The 26977-nt window shown below is 42.4% G+C and overlaps 1 protein-coding gene and 1 long non-coding RNA gene across 2 annotated transcripts in view; one reads left to right on the top strand and one right to left on the bottom strand.

Annotated features, from left to right (window-relative positions):
- scarf2 (scavenger receptor class F, member 2) overlaps positions 1-20271 on the top strand; it is an 80070-nt gene extending 59799 nt beyond the window's left edge. The window contains exons 8-11 of the mRNA XM_069932878.1: positions 5011-5128; positions 6089-6213; positions 15658-15810; positions 17843-20271. Of these exons, the coding sequence (XP_069788979.1) occupies positions 5011-5128; positions 6089-6213; positions 15658-15810; positions 17843-19077 (1631 nt within the window). The 3' untranslated portion in view covers positions 19078-20271. The remainder of the gene's footprint in view (positions 1-5010; positions 5129-6088; positions 6214-15657; positions 15811-17842) is intronic.
- Positions 11482-26977, bottom strand: part of LOC138761171 (uncharacterized) — an 80536-nt gene continuing 65040 nt past the window's right edge. Inside the window, exon 3 of the long non-coding RNA XR_011356166.1 lies at positions 11482-11609. This is a non-coding gene — a long non-coding RNA (uncharacterized lncRNA). The remainder of the gene's footprint in view (positions 11610-26977) is intronic.

The following is a 26977-nucleotide window of genomic DNA, read 5'->3' as shown; positions in this document are numbered from 1 at the left end:
GAAAAAGGTTTGAAACCACTGTTTTAATTGTCCTTAATTGACTCTTTATGTGCATGGTTTCATAACTCCAAAGGAAATGGGCCAATGACAATTTTTCTCAAGCAGAATATTTCAGTAACAATTGTTTCTTCCCTTATCAATCACAGAGCAGTTATGGCATGGGGATTGCTTAAGGTAGGAATGTGAGTTTAGGGGGACAGTTTGAAAATAACTGGTTTAAACCTTTCAGCACATACTTTTGTATCTTTTCTCCCACATGTGCTGTCTAATCTCCCCTTAAATATATGTCTAATCTTCAGTTTAGATACCCTCTGTGACACCAAGCTCCACATTCTGTTCATGTTCTAGATTCTCAGTTTAAGTTTTTGATATCAAATCTTTATTGATGGTTCCTCGTTATTTGTTCCTCACAAATGGAAACAATCCTTTTGAGTACAAACAATTAAAACCCATTATCAATGTAATGAGTTCATGGAGAATCACAAGGATATAGTGCAGAATCAGGTTGTTTGGCCTATGATCGCTGTACTGAATATTCTTCTCTTTTACACTAATCCTAGTACATAGTCTTTAACTCTTTATGCCTAACCATTCAAATACTTGTCCAGATCCTCCTTAAATATGGTCTTCCTTCAACACCCACCCAAGCAACATGATCCAAATTCAATCACCATAGATTCGGTCTAAACATTTATCCCTTAAATTAAACTATTGTCTTCTGGTTTTAGACTCTTCTGGGATAACGTTTCTTATTATTTACCCTATTGTCTAGTTAGATCAGCGATGCAGAAGAATTTCTTTAGGCAGAGGGTGGTGAATCTGTGCAATTTGTTGCCACAAGCAGTTGTGGAGGCCAAGTCATTGGGTGCATTTGACACAGAGATTGATAGGTACTTGATTAGCCAGGGTATCAAAGATTATGGGGAAAAGGCAAGGCTTGAATGGGAAAATGGATCAGCTCATGATTAAATGTCGGGGTCGATACAGTGGATTGAATGACCTATTTCTGTTCCTATATCCCATGATCTTATACCAATCAGATCTCCCCTCATCTTCCAGTTCTCCCAAACCCAGTCTGTCCAAATTCTCAACAAACTGAAGTATTCTATGCCAGGCAACATCCTGGTGAATTTCCTCTGCAACCCTCTCCAGTGGCATCACATCCTTCCTCTGATAGCATAGCAACCAGAACTCAATAGTCCACTTGTGGCCAAACCAGTGTTTTATAAAGTTATACTAAACCTTCCTTGCTCTTGTATTTTATACCCATCTAATGAATGCACATATCCACTGTGTTTGTTTTTCATGACCTATGCTTCCATCTTCAGGGATGCATGTACTTGAATTTGATTTTGGAGTCTAAATCATTGTTATAAATTGTATGGTCCCATGACTAATCGTACACCATCATTACCCAAATTTTTACCCACTATGAACAGCTGCCCTTTACTGCCAGTGCTTGCTTTCTGCTCTGAGGTTAGCCAACAATCCAATCCGTTCTACCACTTGTCCATTGACTCCACATTCTCTGAAAATTCATCAATTTTGGCCAAGCGAGATGTTCCCTTTTATCATCCCTGCTGATTATTCATTGTCATATTACTACTGCTCAGCGTTCCTCCTCACAACTGTGTGCAGTGCCTGTAAATCCCGAGGCAGTCAGTACATAGCCACATGTTCCTTCTCAAAAGGTCAAAGCACAGTGACTTGGTGCTGTCCTCCCCAGAAGCAGTTGGAACACAATTCCTCATGGCAGTCCTTTTTAGCTGTGGTCTTGGGCTTAACCAACATTGTTGAGTTCAGAGCAAAAACATATCAAGCTGCTGGAGGATCTCAGTGGGTCAGATAGCTCCTTTGGAGGCTAAGCTGTTTCAGGTCAAGATCCATAAATAGGACTGCCATGCTATGCCCATTATTTCTACCTACTCTTGCCCCCCCCATCCTCCCACCTTGACTCTCTTGTTCCCCCTTGTCCAGTCCCTTCCTAACTACATCCGAGACTTTGCATTCTCTTAACCATTTTAACAAATTCTAAATCCTTGTACCCACTGTCTCATCTTCACCATGAATGTCCATTCCTTGTACACCTCCATTCCCTATCAGAAAAGCCTTTTCTAGATATTCTTTATCTAGAATGTTATTTTCTAGAACATATTTCCAACAGGTTTCCCTCTATAATGCTTCTCCACCTGGCATCATTTGTTCTTAGCCTGAACAAACTCTTTTCTGATACACTTTCTAAAATACTTTCTATGTCCATTATTAAATATAGGTTTCTCTGTCAAGATGTTGGATGTAGGAACTTTCTATGCATGCTGTTTCCTACCCTCTGAAAGAGACCTTCAGTGGCTGCGAATAACTTTGGGAAGTGTCCCAATAGACATGATATAAACACAAACTATTTCTTTTTCTTGAGGCTCAGGCTAACACCACTGTTTGCCCATTGACACCCAACAGGGCCCTCACAATTAAGTGGGTTAATGGCTTTCACAGAAGGGAAGAATGAGCTCATCATTCAAGACTTTTGTTCTCACTTTATAAATAAAAGTTACTCATTCTATTTGTTTTTGTCCTTCACATTTTCTGGGCATCCATTTTCAAAAGTGATTGTCACTCCAAATAACCAAAAACCTGGTTAGCGTTAAGATAACAAAAGAGACCACAGATGCTGAAATTTGGAATAAAAGAAAAACAGAACGCTGGAAGAACCCAGCAGGTCATTCAATGAGTTCCGATCCAGGGTCTCAACCCCAGTTGTCGACTTCCATCCTATTCCTTCCACGGATGCTGATTGACCTGCTGAGTTCATCCAGCATTGTTTTTTTTTGTTCTAGGTAATGTATATTGGCAGGATTTTCAATTATTACTTGCAAGGTAAATCCTCCTCACACATATTCAGTTTCAAACCGAGAATAGATATTGATCACAAATCCCTCTCATCTCTATACCACCCCCACTTTTCCTGCTTATGTGCATCCAATTATTTATAATAATATAGTTGTTCATCAGGCAGAGATCATCTTGGTCATTCAAGTTAATTCATGGTAACAGGCCCTTTCTACCCACAATCCTGCTGTATCGCTCAATTACACCTAATTCACCTAATTGACCTACACCCCCAGCACTTTTTTTTGGACGGTGCAAGGAAACTGGAGGATGCAAATGAAACCCACGCCGAGATGGGGAGAACGTACAAACTCCTTACCAACAGCACAGGAATTGAACCCCTGTCCCAGTCACTGGTGCTGTAACAGCATGGTGCTAACCGCTATGTGAACTGTGCCATCCTATAATTCAGGTGGGAGATGACACAGTTTGCTCAGAACTCTGGTAGGCTACCTTTCGCACATTTTTATTCAGCATTAAACAGGATTAAATGGGCACCTTTGGCAGTGGAGATTTCTGCTGAGCCAGTAGGTACTGATTAAAATTGTGGGTGGGGAATTCAGCCAGGCTGCAGTCGGGCAGTTACCGTTGTATTCATGACAATCACAGGCAGAATTTAAGATGGCACTCTTTAAGCAGAAAATTTGGAGGAAATAAAGTAGATGTTCAATACACAAAAATGCTGGAGAATCTCAGCATGTCTTGGAGAATTCTTCATGTAGCAATGGTATACAAAAATGTTTCTGGCCTGAGTCCATCATTATCTATAATCTTAGCACTTTGGTTCTCTCCTCTTACACACACACACACACACACACACACACACACACACACACACACACACACACACACACACACACACACACACACACACACACACACACACTATTGAATCTCCACTGAGAATTTGAGAAAGAGTTTCTATGTATTGTGAATGGAGCAAACTCTGTCAAAGTATTTTCAAACAATCCATGGTAGATCCTCAGAAAAAAAGGATGTTCAATGAGGAAGCAGCTAAAGCTTGCAGAGCAGGCCAAGGATGTTGCCTTGGGGAACTCCAGTAATAGGGGAAATTAAGGACCCTTTGTGAATGAAACTTTTGTTTGAGTTTTTCCTCAGTTTGGAAATACTGGAGTCTGTGTATTAGAAAGAAATCACATGGGAGCCCAGCCAGACTATATTTACCTCACCTGATGACCATGCAATAATGTACAAATGACAAATTGGTGTGCCTCATTATTTTAAGGAGATCTCTGGATAAGTGTTGTATTTTCCTGCTGAGTTTTCTTGGAAAGATCAGAAAATTTTATACAAAATAAAAACAATCTGCTGGAGGACTCAATAGGTCAAGTAGCATCAGTGGGAACAAAGAATGGTCAAGGTTTATGGCAGAGCCCTTCATCAAGACTTAGAGTGCAGAGGGGAGTCAGCAGTACAATGAGAACATGGAGGGAGGGGTTGGACAGGGAATCAATTAGGGGATTGGTGAACCAAGGAGAAGTGAAAGATGATGGACAGAGGCAATAAATGGATTGGTGCCAGACAAAGGGAGGGAGAACAAGGCTAAATGAGTTTACACAATAATGGGCAAAGCTGTGTAGGAATTTGAAGACAAGGGGGCAAAGTTTAAACTCAAGGTTTTGCTTAACCAGTCATATAGCTATACAACACAGAAGCAAGCCCTTTGGCCTAACTGACCAATTTGTATATTGAGCTTATCCTATTTGCCTGTGTTTGGCCCATATTCCTCTAAATTGTCACTGTCCACATACCTGTCCAAATGTCTTTTAAATGTCATAATTATAACCACATTTTGCAGGTTCCACTGCCAGCTCCACCTTCTTCTCTGTAACACGTTGATGTAGCCCCTCATGGAATATTCCAGTCTACATCATACACTGTGACACTCCAACATATCTCCTACTATAATACTATGATATACCCCTTATACTAAAAGTATACTACACCTTTATTCATCATCCAATATACAGTATATCAAGCCCTTCATAAAAAAGAGCTCAACGTAATGGTGGAAAAATTTCTGCGCTATAAATCATGGTGTATCCCTCATAATGACGTTATTATCCTTAATGCCTGCTCATCTCATTTCCTCTTGCAACACAGGCTCCAATGGACGAGTCGGAGTGATTGCAGCTGGCTCTCTGATTTTGTTTCTGCTGCTCCTTCTCCTGCTGTTCCTGTGCTGCTATTGTCTCTGTCACAAGAAGAATCAAGGAACTGAGTGAGTACTCCACTGCAAAGGGAGATGTTCTGATTCACAGTCAAATATGCTCTGAATCTCTGGGCTCTTTTAACATCAAGATATCGTGCTGTTAGAGATAGCATAGAACGATGACCAGATGGGTATTTCTCCACCTGTAGCATTAGGAAATGACCTGAGGCAGACAGATTTTAGATCACTGATTTTAAAGTGTAATCTCCCCTCAGACTGAGATGTAAAATGGCAGCAAGATGGTGTGGATTGTGATCTAAATATTGAAGAAAGAACGGGAAAGTAGGAAAAGATAAAGAGTAGCTCTGATAATTAAGGACAGCCTTTGAGCAAGGCACAGGGATGTCTGACATGCAGGAAACTAGAATATGGCAGCCACTTGATGAAGGTAAGGAGTAATAAAGGGAAGTAGTCACTGAGTGACCAGTGTATAAAACCCCTCAGGATAAAAACATGGAGTGACTTGAGCGTAAGAAGAGAAATAATGGGAGATAGTGAGAATGGGTTCCCCAATAATCTTGGGGAACATTAATCTATAAAAATCAGATGAGCAAAGGTCGTTAGAAAACTGAATAGAAATTAACTGAATCGAATTGTTTATTGCGATTATATACAGTGAAAACATTTGTTTTGCGTGCCGTCTGTCATATCAACCTGTCTTTGAGTGCACAATGTGAAACGAAAGTTCAGAGTATATTGTTTCAGAGAGAAAGTTCAATTATTAATTCTGATAGTGCGGAAATATAAGAGAGTAGAATGGTTGTTGTGAACTGCTGGGAGAAGTTTGCAAAAAGTCAATATGCTCCAGCACATTTTGGGCAGAGACCACTTCATGGGAGTTACTACTGGCTGCAGCTTCACTGACTGGGGGGTGCACAGTGCATCAGTGATCTGTACCTTTGTCTGCAAAAAGAGATTTGCAGTCTGGAAGTTCCCACTTCTGACATTACATCCTTTATATCATGCCAGTTCCAATCAAGTCATCACTGTCCAAGGCAAACGAGCACGGAGACGCCTGCGTGGCACCATCAGCCAGATCAGCACCAAGCTCCCAAGAATTCCCATTAAACGGCAGAAATTCCCCAAGGTTGTAGGTGAGCAATTCTTTACAAGGCATCAATATTTATTTTACACAAATGGGGTATTTTATTCAAGAAGAGAATCTGAACATCTGAATGAAACTGGAAATAATGTAAATAATGACAAATAGATGTCGATCTTTGAATGAGAAACTAATTGATTAATAAGTAATTGACCTTTTGTGGGATATATCCATAGTTTTTATCCATCTTTTCTTTCAGATGGATGCTAACCTGTTATATATACAGTATTGTATATGTTTTCGTAAAATGTTGTGGAGTAACATTTTCTTTGTGTAGCATGTATTTTAAACAGGCTTTCAGTTTCAATGCACCCAAGAGGAACTCTTTCCTCTTTGTTATTTAAGTACATAAAATTCTCAAGAAAGTGAAAATTCATCGTAATAATGCAACAGGCCCTGGCCGAGACATTGCTTGCCTACTTTGTTTTGGTGTTAAAAACAAAATGCCATAGGTCACATTAAGGTAACATGTGAAATCCCACAATGACCAAGGTATTTGATTGTGAGGTTGAAATAGAAAATCTAATCTTATTTCCCAATGTAACATTATTCCTTGCCAGTTTTAGTGCAACACTGCTTGACTATTCTATTACAAAATTCTCACAGCTGTCAACATTTAGCCTAGCAGTTGTGTTCTTGGCAGCCAGCTCTTAAAGGGTCATATCACAATTGCTGCAGTACTTTCCAGCTGTAGGGGAGTGTTTCAACTTAATAAATGGATGCTGGGAAAGAGTTGTGAGAATCCTTCCTGGGCATGCTAGTAAATAGTAATGGCTGCAGGAAGAATGTGCTTTGAATTGATGGGCCATGAAGACAGACCCTCCAGGACTATTGCAGTGAATTGCCAGGAGTTAAGGAGTTTTCCTTGTGCTTACTCTAACAGCTCCTGTAGGCTGAAGAAAATCTCGATGAGATCTTCTTTCCTTGAGTTTCAGTGACACCCCAATTGAACCGTGCGCAACAAACCGAGATGTAGCGCAATAATTCTCATTATCAGCCTAGGCAGATTCTAAGGTTATGAAAACTGATTGTAACCCAAGGCTCCATGAGCAAAACAGACCAGGTACACGTGTGAGGCAGTGTTTAAAGTTTCATAATGAGGGCAATACAATTTGTGTGTTGGTCTTTAAATACCAGGGAGAATGCAGTTAGTAAAACCATATTTTTCTATGCGGAAATAAGAGCTGCTGTTGATCAGACCAGTGAGGTTGAAAAACTACAAAAGTAAAATCCAGCTGAAACACCAGGAGTCAAATTTCCCAACTGGCCAAAGATTTCTGGAAATGTGTGCAGAATTGTTTTTTTTTTCATGGTTAAGCCAATTTTCAATTGCACATCGCATTTGTTTGGGAGCTGTACAAAGGAATTTCTGGGCCCCTTTCTTTTCCAGAGGTTTTTTAATCACTCTGAGGTTATGTAATGTGCTAAGAACAAAACTCCTGGAAACACTCAACAGGTCAGGCAGTACCCGCAGAAAGAGAAACAGAGTTAATATTTCAGGTTTCAACCTCTTCATCAGACCTTAAATATTAACTCTTTTTCTTTCCACAGATGCTGCCTGACCTGCTGAGTGTTTCCAACATTTTCTATTCTTATTTTAGACATCTGGCACTCACATTTTATTTACAAAGTTATCTTCTCGTCCAGTGGCCTTTATATTCCGGACGATTTACCTGTGACTCTCCTGTGCTAGTTATATTGACCCTTCACATTGATACAGTTCTTCTAATCTCTGTACCTCTGCTGCCTGTAAATTAACTTGCACCATCCCATTCATCCAACACGTCAATCTCACTAATCTATATTGGATCCTGACCAGACATCACCTCTATTAAAACTTTTTTTTTCCAAATCCTTCCATGACTTTATCAATCCCAATTTGTGTAATTGTCTTCTGCTCAACAACCCACTGAGATGTCGACACTTCTTTTCCACCTCCTCGACCTCCCAGAATGTTATCACAGCAACAGAGGAAGCCATGCTAAAACTCCAAGGTCCAGAATTCCCTATCTAACACTCTTTTCCATTTATTCCTTCTTTCAAAATGCTTTTTAAAATCTACATTTGAACATCTTCCCTCATATCTTGAATATTTGAAAATTCTACTCTTTTAGAGGCACATTGTTGTTTCATACTTTACTCCAACATTACTATTATGTTAATATATGGCAATGAATTAAGATCAAGAATGGACCCATTAATGAACGTGCCAGGAATAAATTGTGCTTCATGTTCACTTTTCAGTTATTGCGTTGGTTCCAATTTTAAGCAGTCTGTTTTTAGTTACATAACCCAAGATTATTTTATTGGAAACTGCTGTGTTAAATATTTTAAATCTAAATCCTCCCAGGATCTAAATTAAAAGTAAACATTCTTGCAGCATTGTTTAAATATACAGAGCTGCAAGTTATGCAAATCAAATTCACTCATGAAAAATGTGATCTAGATGTCTCGCCTGGCTATAAAATTAAAGTTGCATCTGAAAACAACCTGGCTGCAGCTGTCCCAACCCAAGATGAGCTGCAAGGTTCATAAACCTTTCCATACCCCACCTGAAATGACAGCAATCATCAGATCCACCTCAGTTCTGGTTGACGGACTAGGAACTGAAATCAGCACCAAGCCTACATGTCGTTATTTGTAGAGCAGCCTGATCAGATCTGAATCAATTAATTAATTTTTTTTATACCTGTTGTGATCTGAACTGGAGATACATACTCCAATCTCATTGTGCTGAGATTGGGGAGCATGTCTCTCATGTGCTAAATACCACGGCAAAGTGGTTAATTTTTTTGTTTATTTATTGTTTTGGGATCTGGATGTGACTGACAGACCAGCATTTAATGTCCTTAAGTGAGGTGTATTTGGGCCATTTTCTTGAACCTCTAAAATCCTTCGGGAGTAGGTAATCCCATAGTGTTGATTGGCAGGTTTCCAGGATTTAATTCCAGAGGTGATTAAGTTCCCAAAATATAATTTTAAGACAGGACACTGTGCGACTTTAAGTGGATTCTGCAGGAGGTGATGCTTCCATGGGACTGATGCCTTTGTCTTTCTTGGTAGATGAGGTCATAGGATTGGGAGTTGCTATTGATGCAATGTGTTTTGTGAATACTGTTTACTGTAACTGTGTATTGAATGTGAGTGTTATGATGACAGGTGAGATATCAGTCAAGGGTGTTCCTTTCTCATATTGAGCTTCTTGAGTGGCCTTGAAGCTGCATTCATCCAGACAAGTGGAGATATTCTATCGTATTTCTGATGCACCTTTAATTAATGGAAAGGCTTTGGGTGATAGGAGCTGAATCACTTATTGGAGGATATCCAGGCTCCAACTTGGTCTGGAACTGCTCTGTTTATCTGGCTTCTCCATTGAGTTTATGATCAACAGTGATCCTCCATCCTTAGGTGGTGGAGTGAAAATAATGCTATGGAATTTCAAGGAAGCTAGATGAATACTTTCTAGTTGGAGATGACCATTGCATGATTCTTTTGTAGTACAATTACAACTCGCCTCTTATTAGGCATTGCTTTATCTGCTGAAACACTGTGAATAGAATTGAAGACTGTATGATCATAACTGAAAATTCTCATTTCTAATCTTCTGATGTTTTGAATTAGCTGAGGATACTCACTGCCTTGTTGAACTTCTGTTTATACAATAATTAGCTGGATTGAATTTGCTCTACTTTTTGTGAACAGAATATACATGAGCAATTTTCCGTATTGCCCTGGAATAGCTTGTGGAGATGCACACTCATTTTCTGGGTTGTAGTGTTCAGCATTACAAGAATGTTGTCCCATAGTCTTTGCTGTATCCAGTGCTCTGAACCAGTCATGTCAGGGAGAAGCATGGTTAACATAGCGGTTAGCGCAATGCTGTTATAGAGCCAATGCCCGGGTTCGAATCCCACACTGTCTGTAAGGAGTTTGTTCATTCTTCCTGTGTCTGCGTGGGTTTCTTCTGAGTGCTCCAATTTCTTCCCACCCTTCAAAATGTACCAGGTTGTAGGTCAATTGGGTGTTAGTGGGCAGCACAGGTTCAAGGGATGAAAAGGCCTGTGGCCATGCTGATTGTCTACATTTAAAATTAAATAATTATCACATTATAGTGAATTGAATTGTTTTCTGTAATGGCTATTGAGGAAAGCGAGGTTCTCAGAGCTTCATCTTCACATTAAATGTTTCATTGTCATGCATACCTAGATGTGGTAAGGCAGCAGAACTTGGATCTGATCTAATGATTGTAAGATCATTGAGTTCTATTTATTGCATGTCATTTTTGCTGTTTATTATTCATAGAATTAGTCATACCTACATTTATTCATGCATACATGGAAGGAGGCCATTTTGGCCCGAGTCCATCCTGCCCAATTTAACCTACACACTCGGTACGTTTTGAATGGCGGGAGGAAACCGGAGCCCCCCGGAGAAAACCCACACCGTACAGACTGTTCAGGATTCAAACCCCAGTCTGGGCCCAATCACTGGCGCTGTAAAGGCTAACCGTTATGCCAACCGTGGTGCCCCATATGCTAACTGTGCCACTGCTTTGCTTCTTCACCAGACACGAATCTCATGTTTAGAATTGCCCAGTGCTGCTTTCCTTTCTCCACTTCTCATTGAAACAAGGTTAGCCTGTGGAATGAAGGATGTGCCAAGGCATAAGGTCATGGAAAATGGTGATGCACATTTCTGCTGTGGCTCATGCTTGCCAGCATCTCATGGCCACCCACTGTTGATCTCCCAAATCTGTTCTGAGTCTATCCCATTTAGAATGAGAGAGGGATCTTTGACATGGAGATAGGATTTTTGTCTCCACAAAGATGGTGCAGTGGCTGCTTTTGGCTGTGCTAACATGAACAGATGCATCAGCAGAGCTAGATTGGTGAGGATGAGATGAAGTAGATTCATCCCTCACGTTGATTCTGACACCGACCCTAGCAGTGGTATCTTCTGGACTCAGTCAATCAAGCTACTTTTGGAGACTGCCACCAAGAGGACAATAGGTAGTTTTGCTCTTTTCAGTGTCGTTCAATGTGGAGGAGCACTGATTCATCAGTTGAGGGAGGACAGTCAGTGATTAATAGAAGGAGTTTCTTGCCTGTGCTTCACTTGATGCCTGAGAGTTTTCTCTCATTTAATACATGTCCTTATATTTGTATTAATAATTTTATGTGACAATTTATTTTCCTGATGCCTCCAACATTGAACAAGAAAGACTGAAATCTTTTCCAACATTTTAAAAAGACATTGTAAATAATATCAAACAAAATATTTATATTATGAATAAATAGAAGTGCCACAACATAATTGGAGTTGCATGCCCAAGCCAGAGAATGATGCCTGTTTATGTGTCAAAACAAGATGGGGCTCTGTTCAATGAAGCTGAAAGAAAGCAAAACACAATCGTTACCAGTATTTATCACAGTTACATCTGTTAGTAATCACAATTCATTTGGCTTATTTTTATATACAGTAATTGAGGCATTGAGTTATTCTGGCATGAATTGAAGCCATTCAGCCCATCAAGCCTGTAGCAATGTTGAAGCATGGTTTTGCCCCCCCCCCCCCCAGTTGAGAAAACCATCCTTTGCACTTACCCCATGAATACACAAAATAATCGTTTTTTACTGTCTCGCCAATTCTGTCTCTGAAAACCTAAAAACGAATATCACCCCTCAGGCAGAGGATTCCCGATTACTACTCTATAAAAAGAAAATGCTTTTCCTCACTTGTCAATTGTGGTTTCCACCCAGAACTTGAAATCTGTGCTTATTAGTGCTTGAACCATCCACTAATGAGAATAACTTCCCTCTCTCTCTCCCTTATTTAAACCAGTCACCTGTTTAATACCATCAAATCTCCACTGCTGTTGACAAAAGAGAACATGGTTGGAAGTGTTTTGTGGTAGCTAATATCAAACGTAATAGAGAGTGGTAGTGGATGATTCTCTCTCAGGCTGCAGGCCTGTGATTAGTGGTGTGCCTCAAGGATCCATGCTGGGTCCATTGTTGTCTATATCAATGATCTTGATGATAATGTGGTAAATTGGATCAGCAAGTTTGCTGATGACATAAAGATTGGAGGTGTAGTTGTCAGTGAGGAAGGCTTTCAAAGTTCACAGAAGGATTTGGACCAGCTGGAAAAATGGGCTACAAAATGGAAGATGGAATTTAGATATGTGAGATGCTGCACTTTGAAAGGTCAAACTAAGGTAAGACTTGCACGATGAATGGTAGGGCACCGGTGAATTCAGTAGAATAACAGGATCTGGGTATACAGATATATAATTTCCTGAAAGTGACATCACAGTTAGATAGGGTCTTAAAGAAAGCTTTTGCCACATTGACCTTCTCAAATTAAGTATAGGAGTTGGGATGTTATAGTAAAGTTGTGTTAGATATCAGTGCGGTTCAATTTGGAGTATTATGTCATATAACTACACGGAGGATATCAATAAAATTGAAAGTGTGCAGAAGAGATTAACAAGGGGATTGCTGGGATTTGAATTGCAGGGAAAGTTGAAATAGGTTAGGACTTTATTCCACAGAGTGCAGAAGAATGAGGGGAAACGTGATAGAGGTATATAAAATGACGATGTGTATACATAGAGTAAATGAAAATAATCTTTTTCCAATGAGATATAGTGAGATACCATCCAGAAGGTGAAAGAGGAAAGGTTTAAAGGGAACATTAAGGGGAACTTCATGCAGACTGTGGTGGGAGGGTGGAACAAACTGGCAGCCGCTTTAGTGAATGTAGACTCAATTTTGACATGAAAGAAAAATTTGGACAGGTATGTATTTGGAAGAGGTATGGAGGGATATGGTCAGTGGGACTCGGCAGAATAATAGGATCCAATCCAGATCTTCTGAAATGTCTGCCTTCTTCCACAAATGAGGCTTCCCCTCCACCACCATCAATTCAGCTCTCCCATCTCCTCCATTTCCTACTCATCTGCCCTGGCCCCCTCTGCCCTCAGACATAACAAACATAGAACCCTCCTCCTCCTCACCTACAACCCTGCCAGCCTCCACATCCAACACTTTATCCTCCGGAATTTCTGGCACTTGCCACAGGATCCCACCACCTGAAATATCTTCCCCTCTCCTCCCCCTCTCTGACTTCCATAGGGACCGCTCTCTCCATGATTCCCTCGTGCACTTATCCCTCACCATCAGTCACTTCTCCCAGCACCTTTCCTGTGGCTGCAGGAGGTGCCATACTTGTGCCCACACCTCCTCCCTCACCTCTGTCCGGAGCCCCACACAGGTCTTTCAAGTGAAGCAACATTTCACTTGTGTGTCCACAGGACTGATTTACTGAATCCTGTGCTCCCTTTGTTGCCTCCTCTACATCGGACCGACTGGGCGCAAATTTGGAGATGGCTTCGCTGAGTACCTTTGCTTCATCTGCAATAGTAACAGAGACCTCCCAGTGCTAATATTTTAGGTGCCGGAGTTCACCAAAAAATGTGACAAGAAGGTCCCAGAGCTGCCTCATGAGGTGCCGGAGCTGTCCCCTGAGGTGCCAGAGCAGTACTCCAGTGAGTTCTGGCAGCACTGCACCCTGGCCAGTGGCCAACCATTTCAGTCCTGTGTCACACTCCCACTCTCAATGTCTGTCTATAGCCTTGTGTACTGCCCCACTAAGACCACCTGCAAATTGGAGGAACACCACCCGATTTTCCATCTGGGCAGTCTCCAACCAGATGGCATTAACATCAACTTTTCCGGTTTCTGCTAACCTGTTCTCCTCTTCTCCCTCCCCCACCCCTTCTCTTCCCCTCTCCAGTTCTCCTCCCTCCCTTCCCCTCTATTCACCTAGCCATTCCTCCTCCCCTTGATCACTGCTGTCCCCTCCCTCCCTTCTCCACCTGTCACCTCATGTCTTTATGACCACCCCTTCTGCTCCCCCCTCCACTCTTTTGTTCGGATGGCTACGAACATTTTCCCATACCGTGATGAAGCGCTCAAGTCGGAAATGACGGTTATGTATTTTTACTGTTGCTACATAAAGGACACTGCTTGACCTGCTGAGTTTCTCCAGCATTGGACTTTTACATAATCCAGTAACTGGTCATCAGCAATCAAGGTACCAACCATCAGGCGCCCTTCGGCACATTGATAGTTTTATTGCTGCATCTGCTCCATTTTTAGCAGCTCTGAAGCTTCTGTTAGTCTCTCTGCTCACAGAGAGTCAAGGCTCGATTTCATCTCAGCAGCCTGGCAGTTTGCCTGAAATATTATTTTCTTTCCTGCATCAGTTGGTGTGTATTAGAGAGGTAGATGTGGAAGCCACGATTAGCAGATCCACCATAATTACACACAGCTGCTGCAGCAGCTAATGAAAAAAAAACCACATCAAAGCTGGACACCATGCAAACTCCAAAGGTTAGGAATTCTTCACATGTTCCTGAGGCATTACCATGGTATTCCATCCACGTTAGTAAACAATTTAGTTAGTGTTCCACTACTTCACAATGCGGAATGCCTTTCAAGATGAAGATGGCACGAGGTACTCTAGGCACTGCAGAAAATGAAGATTGGAAGAAAAGAGGGAATTTATCCTAACATAAAGCTGTGCCACAGAGAGATCATTTTCTAATGTGAAGCAGGTGTACTCAGTGAACCTCGTACCAAAGGTTGTTTGCGTCTATTATTCCCAATAACTCCAGAAGAAACATTGGGAAGGATAAACCGAACCTTAATTTACTCCTCTACATTCCGTGACACAGAAGCACTGAACTGAACCAATGAGATGGTCAGAAGTATGTGGTGTATCACCACACTTCCATGCTGTGCTGGTCTTTTATCTAGTCTTACAGACAAGGAATTTAAACCATCCAGCAACAGATCAAATTTTTAATTTGTAAGTTATTGGGAAAGGTTACAGGGAGAGTGGACAGGGAATTAGTTGGACTGTTTATGAATAATCTGAACTGAGAATAAGTCTCTATTATTGCTGGGGTTCAACAGTCTTTGTGGTACCACCCCTGCTTTTACACAATGGCAGACTGTGACCATCACATGAAGAGAACAGGAGGCAAGCGTGCCAATTCATTGGTTCTGAGCAGTTTGTCTACAATCACTAACTCTGCCACTGTATCACTGAAGTGCTGGATTGTTCTGCAAAGGTATCCAATGCTCCATTTTGTAGATAAGCATGCAGATTATTGATTACCATTAATGGGCAGGGCAAACTTGCAGGCTATGTTGGAGATATAGAACCTTTATAAACCAGAACCATATGCTAAATCATTGGAGGAAGCTTTCAGACAGAATAGTCAAGGATAAAGTATAAATATTTATGATGGGGGTGAGGTGGGTTATTTCACAGAATGACCTCTCGATGACCCTAACAAAATCATGTCATTGACTGGGTCATATGAGCTGCAGGCATTTCCTTTGCTAATCTTGTGATTCCTTTTTAGTGGCCCATCATGACATGGAAAACACCCTAAACTGTAGCTTCATTGAGCCTCCCTCTATGATGGATCAGCCATCCCCTTCTTGGTCTTCCCACGGCTCTTTTTCTTCCTTCGATACAGCAGATGATGGCCCTGTATATTGTGTACCCCATGAGGGTGAGTACAACACTTGCTATTGTGTGTATGAGATGAGATAAAAATAGCTTTTCTCTACTTCTGAGTCAACCAATTGTGTACTCAAATTAAATAGCACAAGATTTTTTATCATCTGTTCTGTGAAGGAGTCTTTATTATTAATTAGGGGGAGTAGGGAATTATTTCTTCTGTACTTATTTTCAGAGAAACGAGTCAATATTACAAACAGAGCAGTAACTGAGACTTCATGCACTTTGGTGCCAACTTCCACCCGGACCTCAAATTCATTTGGTCCATCTCTAGCAACCCTCTTCCTTTCCTCAATCTCTCTGTCTCCATGTCAGCAAACTCTTGTCAGACATCTACAAACCCACTATCTCCCACCGCTACCTCAACCACACCTCTTCACACCTTGCCCCCCGTAAGGATTCCATTCCCTTCTCTCAATTCCTCTGTCTCCATTGCATCTGCTACCAGGACGTGGTCTTCCATGCCAGATCATCAGAGATTTCCTCCTTCTTCAAACAATGTGGCTTTCCCTCTACCACCATCAACTCAGCCCTCACCCGTACATTCTCCATTACTTATACATCTGCCCTGGCCTCCTCTGCCCCCACACACAAGGACAGGATTCTCCTTGACTTCACTTACCAGCCTTTGTGTCTAACACATCCTTCTCTCCCATTTCTGCCACCAACTACATGATCTCACAACTAGACAAATATTCCCCTCTCTTCCCCTTTCTGCCTTCCACAGAGACCACTCCCTCCATTACTCCCTTGTCCACTCCTCCCTCCCCACCAATCATCCCCTTGATATGTACCCCTGTGACCACAGGAGAAGCTCCATTTACACCCACTCCTCCTCCCTCAGCACCATTCAGGACCCCAAACTATTCTTCCAAGTGAAACAACATTCTCACTTGCAAATCTGCAGGGGTCATCTACTGCATCCGATGCTTCCTTTGTGATCTCCTCTACATCAGAGAGACTGGGCACAGACTGGGAGATCACTTCGTTGAGCACGTCAGCTCTGTCTGCTGTAATAATGTGGATCTCCCAGTCACCAGCAATTTCAATTTCCCATCCCATTTCCTTGTGACATGTTTGCTCATGGTCTCATGCACTTCCAGACTGTGACCACCTGATAATTGGAGGAGGAACACCTCATCTTCCATCTGGGCACCCTCCAACCAGATGGCATTAACTTCAACTTCTCCAGATTCCATTAAAGTACTTGTTCTCCTCTGTAGCCTTTCCCCCAGCGCACTCGCTCTCTCTCTCTCTCTCTCTCTCTCTCTCTCTCTCTCTCTCTCTCTCTCTCTCTCTCTCTCTCTCACACACTCTTGCCCCCCCCACCTTTTCTCTCTGTCTCCTTTCACAGAGCCAAAATCAATTCTCACCTCTCCTCTTATCATATTCAATTAACACCTTTTGTTGGTCTGGAATCCTCTCCCAGCCAGTCTTCAGTATTCATTCTGACACCTTCCTGTCCTTTGCTTATTCCGTGAAAAAGGGTGCAGGTCCAAATGTCAGTAATATATTGTTACCTCCTATGGACGCTGCAAGACCAGCTGTGTTCCTCCATCATTTCAGTGTATTTTTGCTAACTGAGAACTTTACCATCTGCTAACTTGCCTTCTTTATATTTCCAAAATTATGGATTTTAGGGGAGTGTACTAGATCAGATTGTCTATAATCCTAATTCTGCCTGTCTCACGAGTTGTTGCTGATAACATCTATACTTCACCAAGGCTTTTGGTTTGCACTGATGGACCCCATGCCATGGTGTGTTCTCCAGTTTCTGTCCACATCCAAAAGACATGCTGACTGAAAGATTAATTGGCCACTATAAATTGCCCCAAATGCAGCAGAAGAATCAGGGTCACATGTGTGAAAGGAGAGGTTACAGTGAAATAAATGGGGGAATGGGATTGATGGGAATGTTCTGAGAGTCTGCGCAAACTCACTGGTTGAATTGCTTCCTTCTGTGGTGCAAAGAAATAATATGTTCTCCATGCAAATGTTCTGATGGTCAGGTTTAATTCTTGCAGAGACTATTATGGAGACCAGCGTCCGTGAGAAGGTGAACCTGGTGGAAAAACTAGGCCCTCCAATCAGTGAAGAGGATGCTGGGGAGTACACATGTTTGAAAGGTGACCCCAATGACATGCTGTTACTTAAATTATCAGACAGCGAAGCCTCCAGCAATGGCTCAGGCTCGACCACTGGGGCTGTGTATGCTAAAGTAGCACGCCTGTCAAAGCAATCGAAAGACAGCGACAATAGCATCAACACCAATAGCAGCAGAACCACGAACATTAGTGGCAAGCAGCCTTCCCCCGAGAGGACCAAACCTCCCCCTCCTGATCCTTCAACCAAACCCAAATTATCATGGATTCATGGCAAATTCAACTCCAGCCAGCGGAATGCTTCATCGACGACAAGATCTCCATCTCTGGATAAAGCCGCTGCACAAGTAGAGGCTCACCATGGTGCATCTGGTGGCAGGAGGAGAAATCTGAGTGAATCCTCTGCTGGGCTGTACAGTAGGCATGATGAGAAGAGAGGGTCTGCTGAGGTAAAACTAAGGCACAAGGACAAAGGCCACAGCAGGACAAGGGAACAGATGCCCAATGACCTTAATTATGGAAGCAAGCTACAGAGGAATAAAGCCAGTCCTGAGCTGATGCAAAATCTCAATGGCACTGTCCAGAATACATCCAAACGAAGTGGACCTTCACCCAATGATAAGAAACCAGCTGAGGGGAGAGAATCACAAAGAAATCCTCCGCATGGGAAAGGTAGACCTGAGGTGATTCACCCCCATCTGTCCCCAGAGGCAGCGACCATGCTGGCTGCTCAACTCAAAGAGAAAACCCAAAGTTTAAACAAGTCTGAGGGTAACATGAGACAAAATGGGCTGATTCCAGCTCATCATCAGCGGGAAAAGCCTACGCCTCCACAGAAAGCCAAGCGCTCTTTCGGTGCCAACAACCAGCGAGCAGTCATTCCTACCACAAGCAACCTTCAAAAGATGATCAGCCCTTCCCCAGTACAGCAAGAAGCAGTGGGAGGCAGTGCCGGCAGTTCGAACCTGGAAAGCTGTGGCTATCAGGAGCAAGATAGGTCGAACTGTTCTCAGGCCAAACAAGAAATGGGTGAGCAAATGCCCAAAAGGACACCAATTAGGAAACCCCCGAGGAAGCGCAGCAAAGAGGCATCGTTGGAATCGCATCCAAAAACACCCATGATGTCCCCTCAGGTGATGGCCATCAAGGAGTCATAACCAAAAACAAAATATTCCCCTTTGCTGGCATCCACCTCGCAGAAAAGCAGGGCAGAAGGTGTTTAAAACCCTCATGTAAACCCAAGGAGCTGTGAAGCAGATGCAGTACTTCACAGCAGAATTCCACAGATAAATTGATAACTTTTAATATATGTACCTGAAGTGTGCCTTCACTTCACTTATCCCTTCTTGAAGGTTGAATGTTGACCAAAAGTGCCCACATGAATTAGGTGTTGCATTGACACTGACCGAAATATTTTCCCCTGACCATACCTGCGACTGATGACCAGTAATTGTACATCTGGTGCTTGGGCATTGGCACTTGTTTTTAGATCTAGGCTTTATTCCTCTGGACAGAAGAATCCAACTATATACTTCCATGAATTTTGCATTAACAGAGCTTTCTCCCAAAAGGAACACATCAATGCCTTGTCATTTTCTCTTTATGTTATTCAGTAATGGATTGCTAGCTTTTGTATTTTATTCTTTTACAGTTCTACAGTGACCAAAGCAAAATGAATAGTTTAAAGGCCAAAGGCTAAGAGATGAAGGTTAAATGTGGGTGAATTGCTTGGTGTGTTCACTGCAGTGATTAGCACTCAGGCACTGTGCCTGAGAGACGTGGCAGAGAGCAGGAGGAGGGGATTGGAGCTTGACAATAACCTAACATTGGCAGGAAGGGCTCATTCTTGGCAGGGGATGATGTCTGAGCCATTTTGGATTGGGGAGAAAATGATCCTGGAAAACAAAGAGCCTGGGGAGCAGAATTGGCCTTCACAGAAGGGATCAGTTCATTTTATTCATTTCATTGCAGAACACTGGAGCACAGAGGAAGGAGTCCACAGTGAGATTTTCATCAGCCATAGCGTATGTGTATTAGCTTTCAGGAGTAACTTGCAAACATAGGTTTAGCCTCTCAAATACCTTTGATGTACTTTACAGTTTTGCATAGTATGTGCATGAGACATTCAGTAACACTTGGCCATTCTGCCATCTTTGAGTAATGGAGAAGGAAGAGTTTGAACTGGCTGGATTTACTGTGCTGCAGCCAGCACACTAGGACTCTCTACTCCTGGCGCACTGTGTCCAAGCTTCTTTCCACATACGATCATTTTTATGTCAGATTTTTTTTAAAATTTCAAGTTTTATTAAAAATGCCAAGCAAAAAGAATAAAAAGATTTTTTTTTTCTTCAGCTATCTTGTGGTTGTGTTTCTCCCCTTATTCCCCACACCCCCCCTTCTCTTAACTGGATACAATTGGATGCAAATCCTACTCATCTAGGAGGGCTAGAGGCTAGACCAGGAATGGTTCAAGGGGTAAGGCCTGCTGAATTAAGCTCCTTATGCGGCATGCGAAATTAACATAGTGGAGATGCTGGAAATCTGAAATACATGTAGTGCCAAAAAGTCTACCTTGCTAAGACGATAATTATTTCTCTCTCCACAAAATATTTCCAGCTATGTTTGTTTGTACTGGTGTAATTCTTCATACATTTAGAGATCAAGAAAATTGGAAAGGGTTGAAATGATTTCGAGAGAAGGCTATTATAAACTGAGTTCAAAATTTCCTCATGTTACAATTCTGGTTTCACTGAGGACCCACTGTTCCATCACACATGTCCTACTGTGCTATAAACAATCTGATTTGTATTGGAACTCCACAATAAGGCATTAATTTTGTTATGTGCAGGGTGGCATAGAATTATGTGGACAGGAAAATGTAGTCAGGCTATTTAGTGTAATGTTAAATGTTGCTGTTTAGTTCTACATAAGCCTCCTCTCAATATATTTCAGCTAAGTGTAGGGATTCCCTCTCCTTGTTACTCTTACCTGTACTAATAAGGTTCCAATGTACAGACAAGTCTATCAGAGACATTCCTTTATTCCTCTCCACTCCCCCAGCCCCACTTCTTAAACATGTTTTATTTATTACCTTTCTAGTTCTTATAGCAGGTCCTCAATCTCAAATATTAACGCTGTTTATCCTCCACAGAAACTACCTATCCAACTGAAGATTTTCAGTATTTTCTCCATTTCTATTCCCGCAAAAAATCTGAGAGGCAACAACGCATGCACACTTTAAGCATCTTTTTGGAAGTTTTCTTTTAAGCACTGATGGCCTGATGCCTAATGAGCAGATCAGGTCTGAAGACACTGGTCTCTTATATGGGAACAATTAGTCATCTAATGGATTCTGTCCTCCCAAAGTTAACACAGACAGGGCAAAATCTACCACAAAGGCTTTGAATATACAATAAAACCCTAGTGTCCAGAATTCATGCTAAGGACAAAAAAATTGAGGAAAATAAATTTTAAAAAAAGAATAAAATAATAGGTAATGAATACATAACTTTAAGGTTGTAAAAGTAAATGTTCCCTGAAGTGACACATAAACCTTTGTTGAAGATGGGAACAAATATTCAGCCAGCATTGTTCATACTTTGCTCAAAGCAGCTGTTTGAATAAAGTTGTGTGAAACAGCAATGGCATAGACCAGAATGAACACTTTGCAGATGCCGCTTGCTGTTGGGGTGACTCTCTTAAAGTGTTTCCTTATCCCTGCTTAGTAAGAGTCGCCCAGTCAGAGGTTTTATCTGTAAACTTTGGGAGGGCGGTTAATTATCTATAATTTTATTGTTCATCTTTTGGGTGGCTCCGTGGATGGGGAAGAACCTGCTGATGCCGCAACGGTTAAATATTTCAAACCATGTTACTGAAGAAAAAAATCAAATGCTTCAAGGCAGTGTTTTTCTTTTTTAATCTTTTTATTGGTTTTTGAGAAGAGAATAATATCAAGTACATCAATACGCATCATATAAAGTTCAGGTAAAAGTAAATTAAAATTGCAGGTAGTAAACGAGATACGTATGACCATGGTGTTGATAAAAAAGAAATAAGAGAAACAAAAACTATAACTAATCTAATTTCTAACTCCAACCTATTTTCTGAGTGATTACAATCAAAGATAGGCCTCAACTACTAATTTCAATACTAATAGTCCAAGAAAAAGAAAAGATTTTTGATCAAAAGCAAAAATAATTGTTCTATAAATTTTGAAAATAACTGAAGAAAGAACTCCAAAGAGAAAAAAAATTAATACTCGTTTTAGTAGTTGAACACCTAATTTTCTCTAGAGAGAGGGATGCCATCAAATCCAACAACCATTGTGTATGTGTGGGAGGGACAACATTTTTCCACCACAGCAAAAGGAGCCTTCTACCAACCATGGAAGCAAAAACAACTATATGGGACTGAGATGGAGCCAAAATGAAGTCCATTGGTCCACTCATTCCAAAAAATAGCAATAAAAGGGCTTGGAGAGAAAGTTATATCAAGAATTGAAGATAACTTCTTTCCAGTAGTTACAAAGGGAGGGGCATAGCCAAACATATGATATAAAGTACATTCCTGAGTTGTACACTTATCACATTTAGAGGATACATTGGGGTAAAATTTAATTCATTGAACTTTGGAATAGTGGGCCCAATGGACTACTTTAAATTGTAATAAGGAATGTCTAGCACAGAGAGAGGATGGTGTACATTTTTCAAAATAGATTCCCATGTATCTTCAGCCATAAACAGTCATGTTGCCAAACTTTCTGGAGTTTCATAAAGAACTATTGCTATATCTTAAAAGAATTTCATAAAGAGCTGAAAGCAGTCCTATCTGAGTGAGAGTAAAATTATATACTTCCCAGATAAGATTAGAATCGAAGTCTCGGGGAAGCCTTAACATTAAAGAGTTTAAGAAACTCTTAATCTGTAAATAGAATTTAGATATGGCAGATAATTGTTCAAAAGAGGCAAGGTTTTGGTCTATATAAAGTCAGAGAAAGAGTGGATAACTAACCTAGACCATTGAGGATATCCAAGGTCTTGAACCAAGGGTAAAAGAAAAGGAATCACATAAAATTGACAAATTAGTAACAATCTATGATAACCAAAATGCTTTCTAAATTGGAACCAATTTAAAAGACAAAAAAAATATACTGAACAAACTTCACTTGTCTTCTTTGGCTTGGCTTCGCGGACGAAGATTTATGGAGGGGGTAAAAAGTCCACGTCAGCTGCAGGCTCGTTTGTGGCTGACAAGTCCGATGCGGGACAGGCAGACACGATTGCAGCGGTTGCAGGGGAAAATTGGTGGGTTGGGGTTGGGTGTTGGGTTTTTCCTCCTTTGCCTTTTGTCAGTGAGGTGGGCTCTGCGGTCTTCTTCAAAGGAGGTTGCTGCCCGCCAAACTGTGAGGCGCCAAGATGCACGGTTTGAGGCGTTATCAGCCCACTGGCGGTGGTCAATGTGGCAGGCACCAAGAGATTTCTTTAGGCAGTCCTTGTACCTTTTCTTTGGTGCACCTCTGTCACGGTGGCCAGTGGAGAGCTCGCCATATAACACGATCTTGGGAAGGCGATGGTCCTCCATTCTGGAGACGTAACCTATCCAGCGCAGCTGGATCTTCAGCAGCGTGGACTCGATGCTGTCGACCTCTGCCATCTCGAGTACTTCGACGTTAGGGATGTAAGCGCTCCAATGGATGTTGAGGATGGAGCGGAGACAACGCTGGTGGAAGCGTTCTAGGAGCCGTGGGTGGTGCCGGTAGAGGACCCATGATTCGGAGCCGAACAGGAGTGTGGGTATGACAACGGCTCTGTATACGCTTATCTTTGTGAGGTTTTTCAGTTGGTTGTTTTTCCAGACTCTTTTGTGTAGTCTTCCAAAGGCGCTATTTGCCTTGGCGAGTCTGTTGTCTATCTCATTGTCGATCCTTGCATCTGATGAAATGGTGCAGCCGAGATAGGTAAACTGGTTGACCGTTTTGAGTTTTGTGTGCCCGATGGAGATGTGGGGGGGCTGGTAATCATGGTGGGGAGCTGGCTGATGGAGGACCTCAGTTTTCTTCAGGCTGACTTCCAGGCCAAACATTTTGGCAGTTTCCGCAAAGCAGGACGTCAAGCGCTGAAGAGCTGGCTCTGAATGGGCAACTAAAGCGGCATCGCCTGCAAAGAGTAGTTCACGGACAAGTTTCTCTTGTGTCTTGGTGTGAGCTTGCAGGCGCCTCAGATTGAAGAGACTGCCATCCGTGCGGTACCGGATGTAAACAGCGTCTTCATTGTTGGGGTCTTTCATGGCTTGGTTCAGCATCATGCTGAAGAAGATTGAAAAGAGGGTTGGTGCAAGAACACAGCCTTGCTTCACGCCATTGTTAATGGAGAAGGGTTCAGAGAGCTCATTGCTGTATCTGACCCGACCTTGTTGGTTTTCGTGCAGTTGGATAATCATGTTGAGGAACTTTGGGGGACATCCGATGCGCTCTAGTATTTGCCAAAGCCCTTTCCTGCTCACGGTGTCAAAGGCTTTGGTGAGGTCAACAAAGATGATGTAGAGTCCTTTGTTTTGTTCTCTGCAATTTTCTTGGAGCTGTCTGAGGGCAAAGACCATGTCAGTAGTTCCTCTGTTTGCGTGAAAGCTGCACTGTGATTCTGGGAGAATATTCTCGGCGACACTAGGTATTATTCTATTTAGTAGAATCCTAGCGAAGATTTTGCCTGCAATGGAGAGCAACGTGATTCCCCTGTAGTTTGAGCAGTATGATTTCTCGCCTTTGTTTTTGTACAGGGTGATGATGGTGGCATCACGAAGATCCTGAGGCAGTTTACCTTGGTCCCAACAAAGCTTGAAAAATTCATGCAGTTTGGCATGCAGAGTTTTGCCGCCAGCCTTCCAGACTTCTGGGGGGATTCCATCCATACCTGCTGCTTTGCCACTTTTCAGTTGTTCGATTGCCTTATATGTCTCATCCAGGGTGGGAACCTCATCCAGCTCTAGCCTTAGGGGCTGTTGAGGGAGCTGGAGCAGGGCGGAATCTTGGACTGAGCGGTTGGCACTGAAAAGAGATTGGAAGTGTTCTGACCATCGGTTGAGGATGGAGATCTTGTCGCTGAGGAGGACTTTGCCGTCTGAGCTGCGCAGCGGGCTTTGGACTTGGGGTGAGGGGCCGTACACAGCCTTTAGAGCCTCGTAGAAACCCCTGAAGTCGCCAATGTCCGCGCTGAGCTGGGTTCGTTTGGCGAGGCTAGTCCACCACTCATTTTGGATCTCCCGGAGTTTGCGCTGAAGATGGCTGCATGCGCGACGGAAGGCTTGTTTCTTCTCTGGACAGGACGGCTTTGTAAGGTGAGCCTGGTGGGCAGCTCGCTTCTTTGCCAGCAGCTCCTGGATTTCCTGGCTGTTTTCGTCAAACCAGTCCTTGTTTTTCCTGGAGGAGAAGCCCAGTACCTCTTCAGTGGATTGCAGTATGGTAGTCTTCAACTGATCCCAGAGGGTTTCAGGGGACGGGTCCGTGAGGCGGGTTGCATCGTCGAGCTTTGCTTTGAGGTTTGCCTGGAAGTTTCCTCTCACTTCGTCTGACTGCAGGTTTCCAACATTGAACCTCTTTCTGGGGGCTTTATTGTTCCTGGGCTTTGGCTTGAAGTGAAGGTTGAGCTTGCAGCGAACCAGCCGGTGGTCAGTGTGGCATTCCGCGCTGGGCATGACCCTGGTGTGGAGCTCATCTCGTTTGTCACTTTCTCGCACCAGGATGTAGTCCAGGAGGTGCCAGTGTTTGGATCGGGGATGCATCCAGGTAGTCTTAAGGCTGTCCCTCTGCTGAAAAAGGGTGTTTGTAATGACAAGCCGCTGTTCTGCGCAGAGCTCCAACAGGAGGCGCCCATTGTCGTTGCACTTGCCGACGCCATGCTTGCCCAGGATTCCTGGCCAGGTTTCTGAGTCTTTGCCGACACGAGCGTTGAAGTCGCCCAGGATGACAACCTTGTCGGCTGTAGGGGTGCATTGGATGAGGTTGCGCAGGTCGGTGTAGAACTTGTCCTTTTCTGCTGGTTCCGCCTGGAGGGTTGGAGCATAGACACTGATGAGGGTGATGCGACGCTTGTTCTGAAGGGGGAGTCGCATGGACATGATTCGGTCCGAGAGGCCTGTCGGAAGGTTTTCGAGTTTGGAGGCAATGAAGCTCTTGACCATGAAGCCTACACCAGATAGGCGTCGTTCATCCGAAGGCTTGCCAGACCAGTAGAGAGTGTAGTCCGCGCCGCGTTCTTGGAGGCTGCCTACATCTGCTTAAAGAGCTTAAAGTGGTACATGCATGGGAGGAGAAGGTTGAGAATCATGGTTCTAGACTCAATTATTACTGAAATATTTTCCTTGAGAAAAACTGTCGTTGGGCCACTCCCTTTGGAGTTATGAAACTGTGCACATAATGAGTCAGTTAGGGATGATTAAAATAGTGGTTTTCAAACTTTTTCTTTCCACCCACATACCACCTTAAGTAATCCCTTACTAATCACAGAGCACCTATGGCATAGGGATTATTTAAGGTGGTATGTGAGTGGAAAGAAAAAGTTTGAAAACCACTGCTTTAACATTTATATATTCACACAAGTGGTTTGTTCAATGTAAGTACAGTTTTTATTTTGTCTTTTAAACTGTTTGCTCTTAATGCAGATGTATTGGGGCTTTTAAGATTAAGTCTCAAGCAACCCCAGAAAATACACTTATCCAGTATCTACCAATCCCTATATGTGCTGGATACCAGGGGCTTTACTGTATATAAATGAATGCAAAGCTGGCTTCTCCTTTCAAATCTTACCTGAGATGATGCAGGCAATCTGAACAACTGTATATACATTTCTGTATTTTCCATTGAGTTAGTCCATGTGGAAAAGGGAAAGATTCTAACTACTTGTATATGGATTCCTCTTCTGATTAATAGATTCTCTAAGTATATTGAGAGAAAAAGGGTAACAGTGGAGAAAATAGGCCCCTTTAAGGATCAACATGATCATCTATGTGTTGAGCCTCTGGAAAGGGGTGGGGTCTTAAATGAATATTTTTTCATCCATATTT

The sequence above is a fragment of the Narcine bancroftii genome, chromosome 4 (genome assembly GCF_036971445.1).
Source record: "Narcine bancroftii isolate sNarBan1 chromosome 4, sNarBan1.hap1, whole genome shotgun sequence".
Taxonomy (NCBI): Eukaryota; Metazoa; Chordata; class Chondrichthyes; order Torpediniformes; family Narcinidae; genus Narcine; species Narcine bancroftii.
Note: the sequence above shows the minus strand (reverse complement) of the source record. Positions and strands in the feature narration are given on the sequence as shown.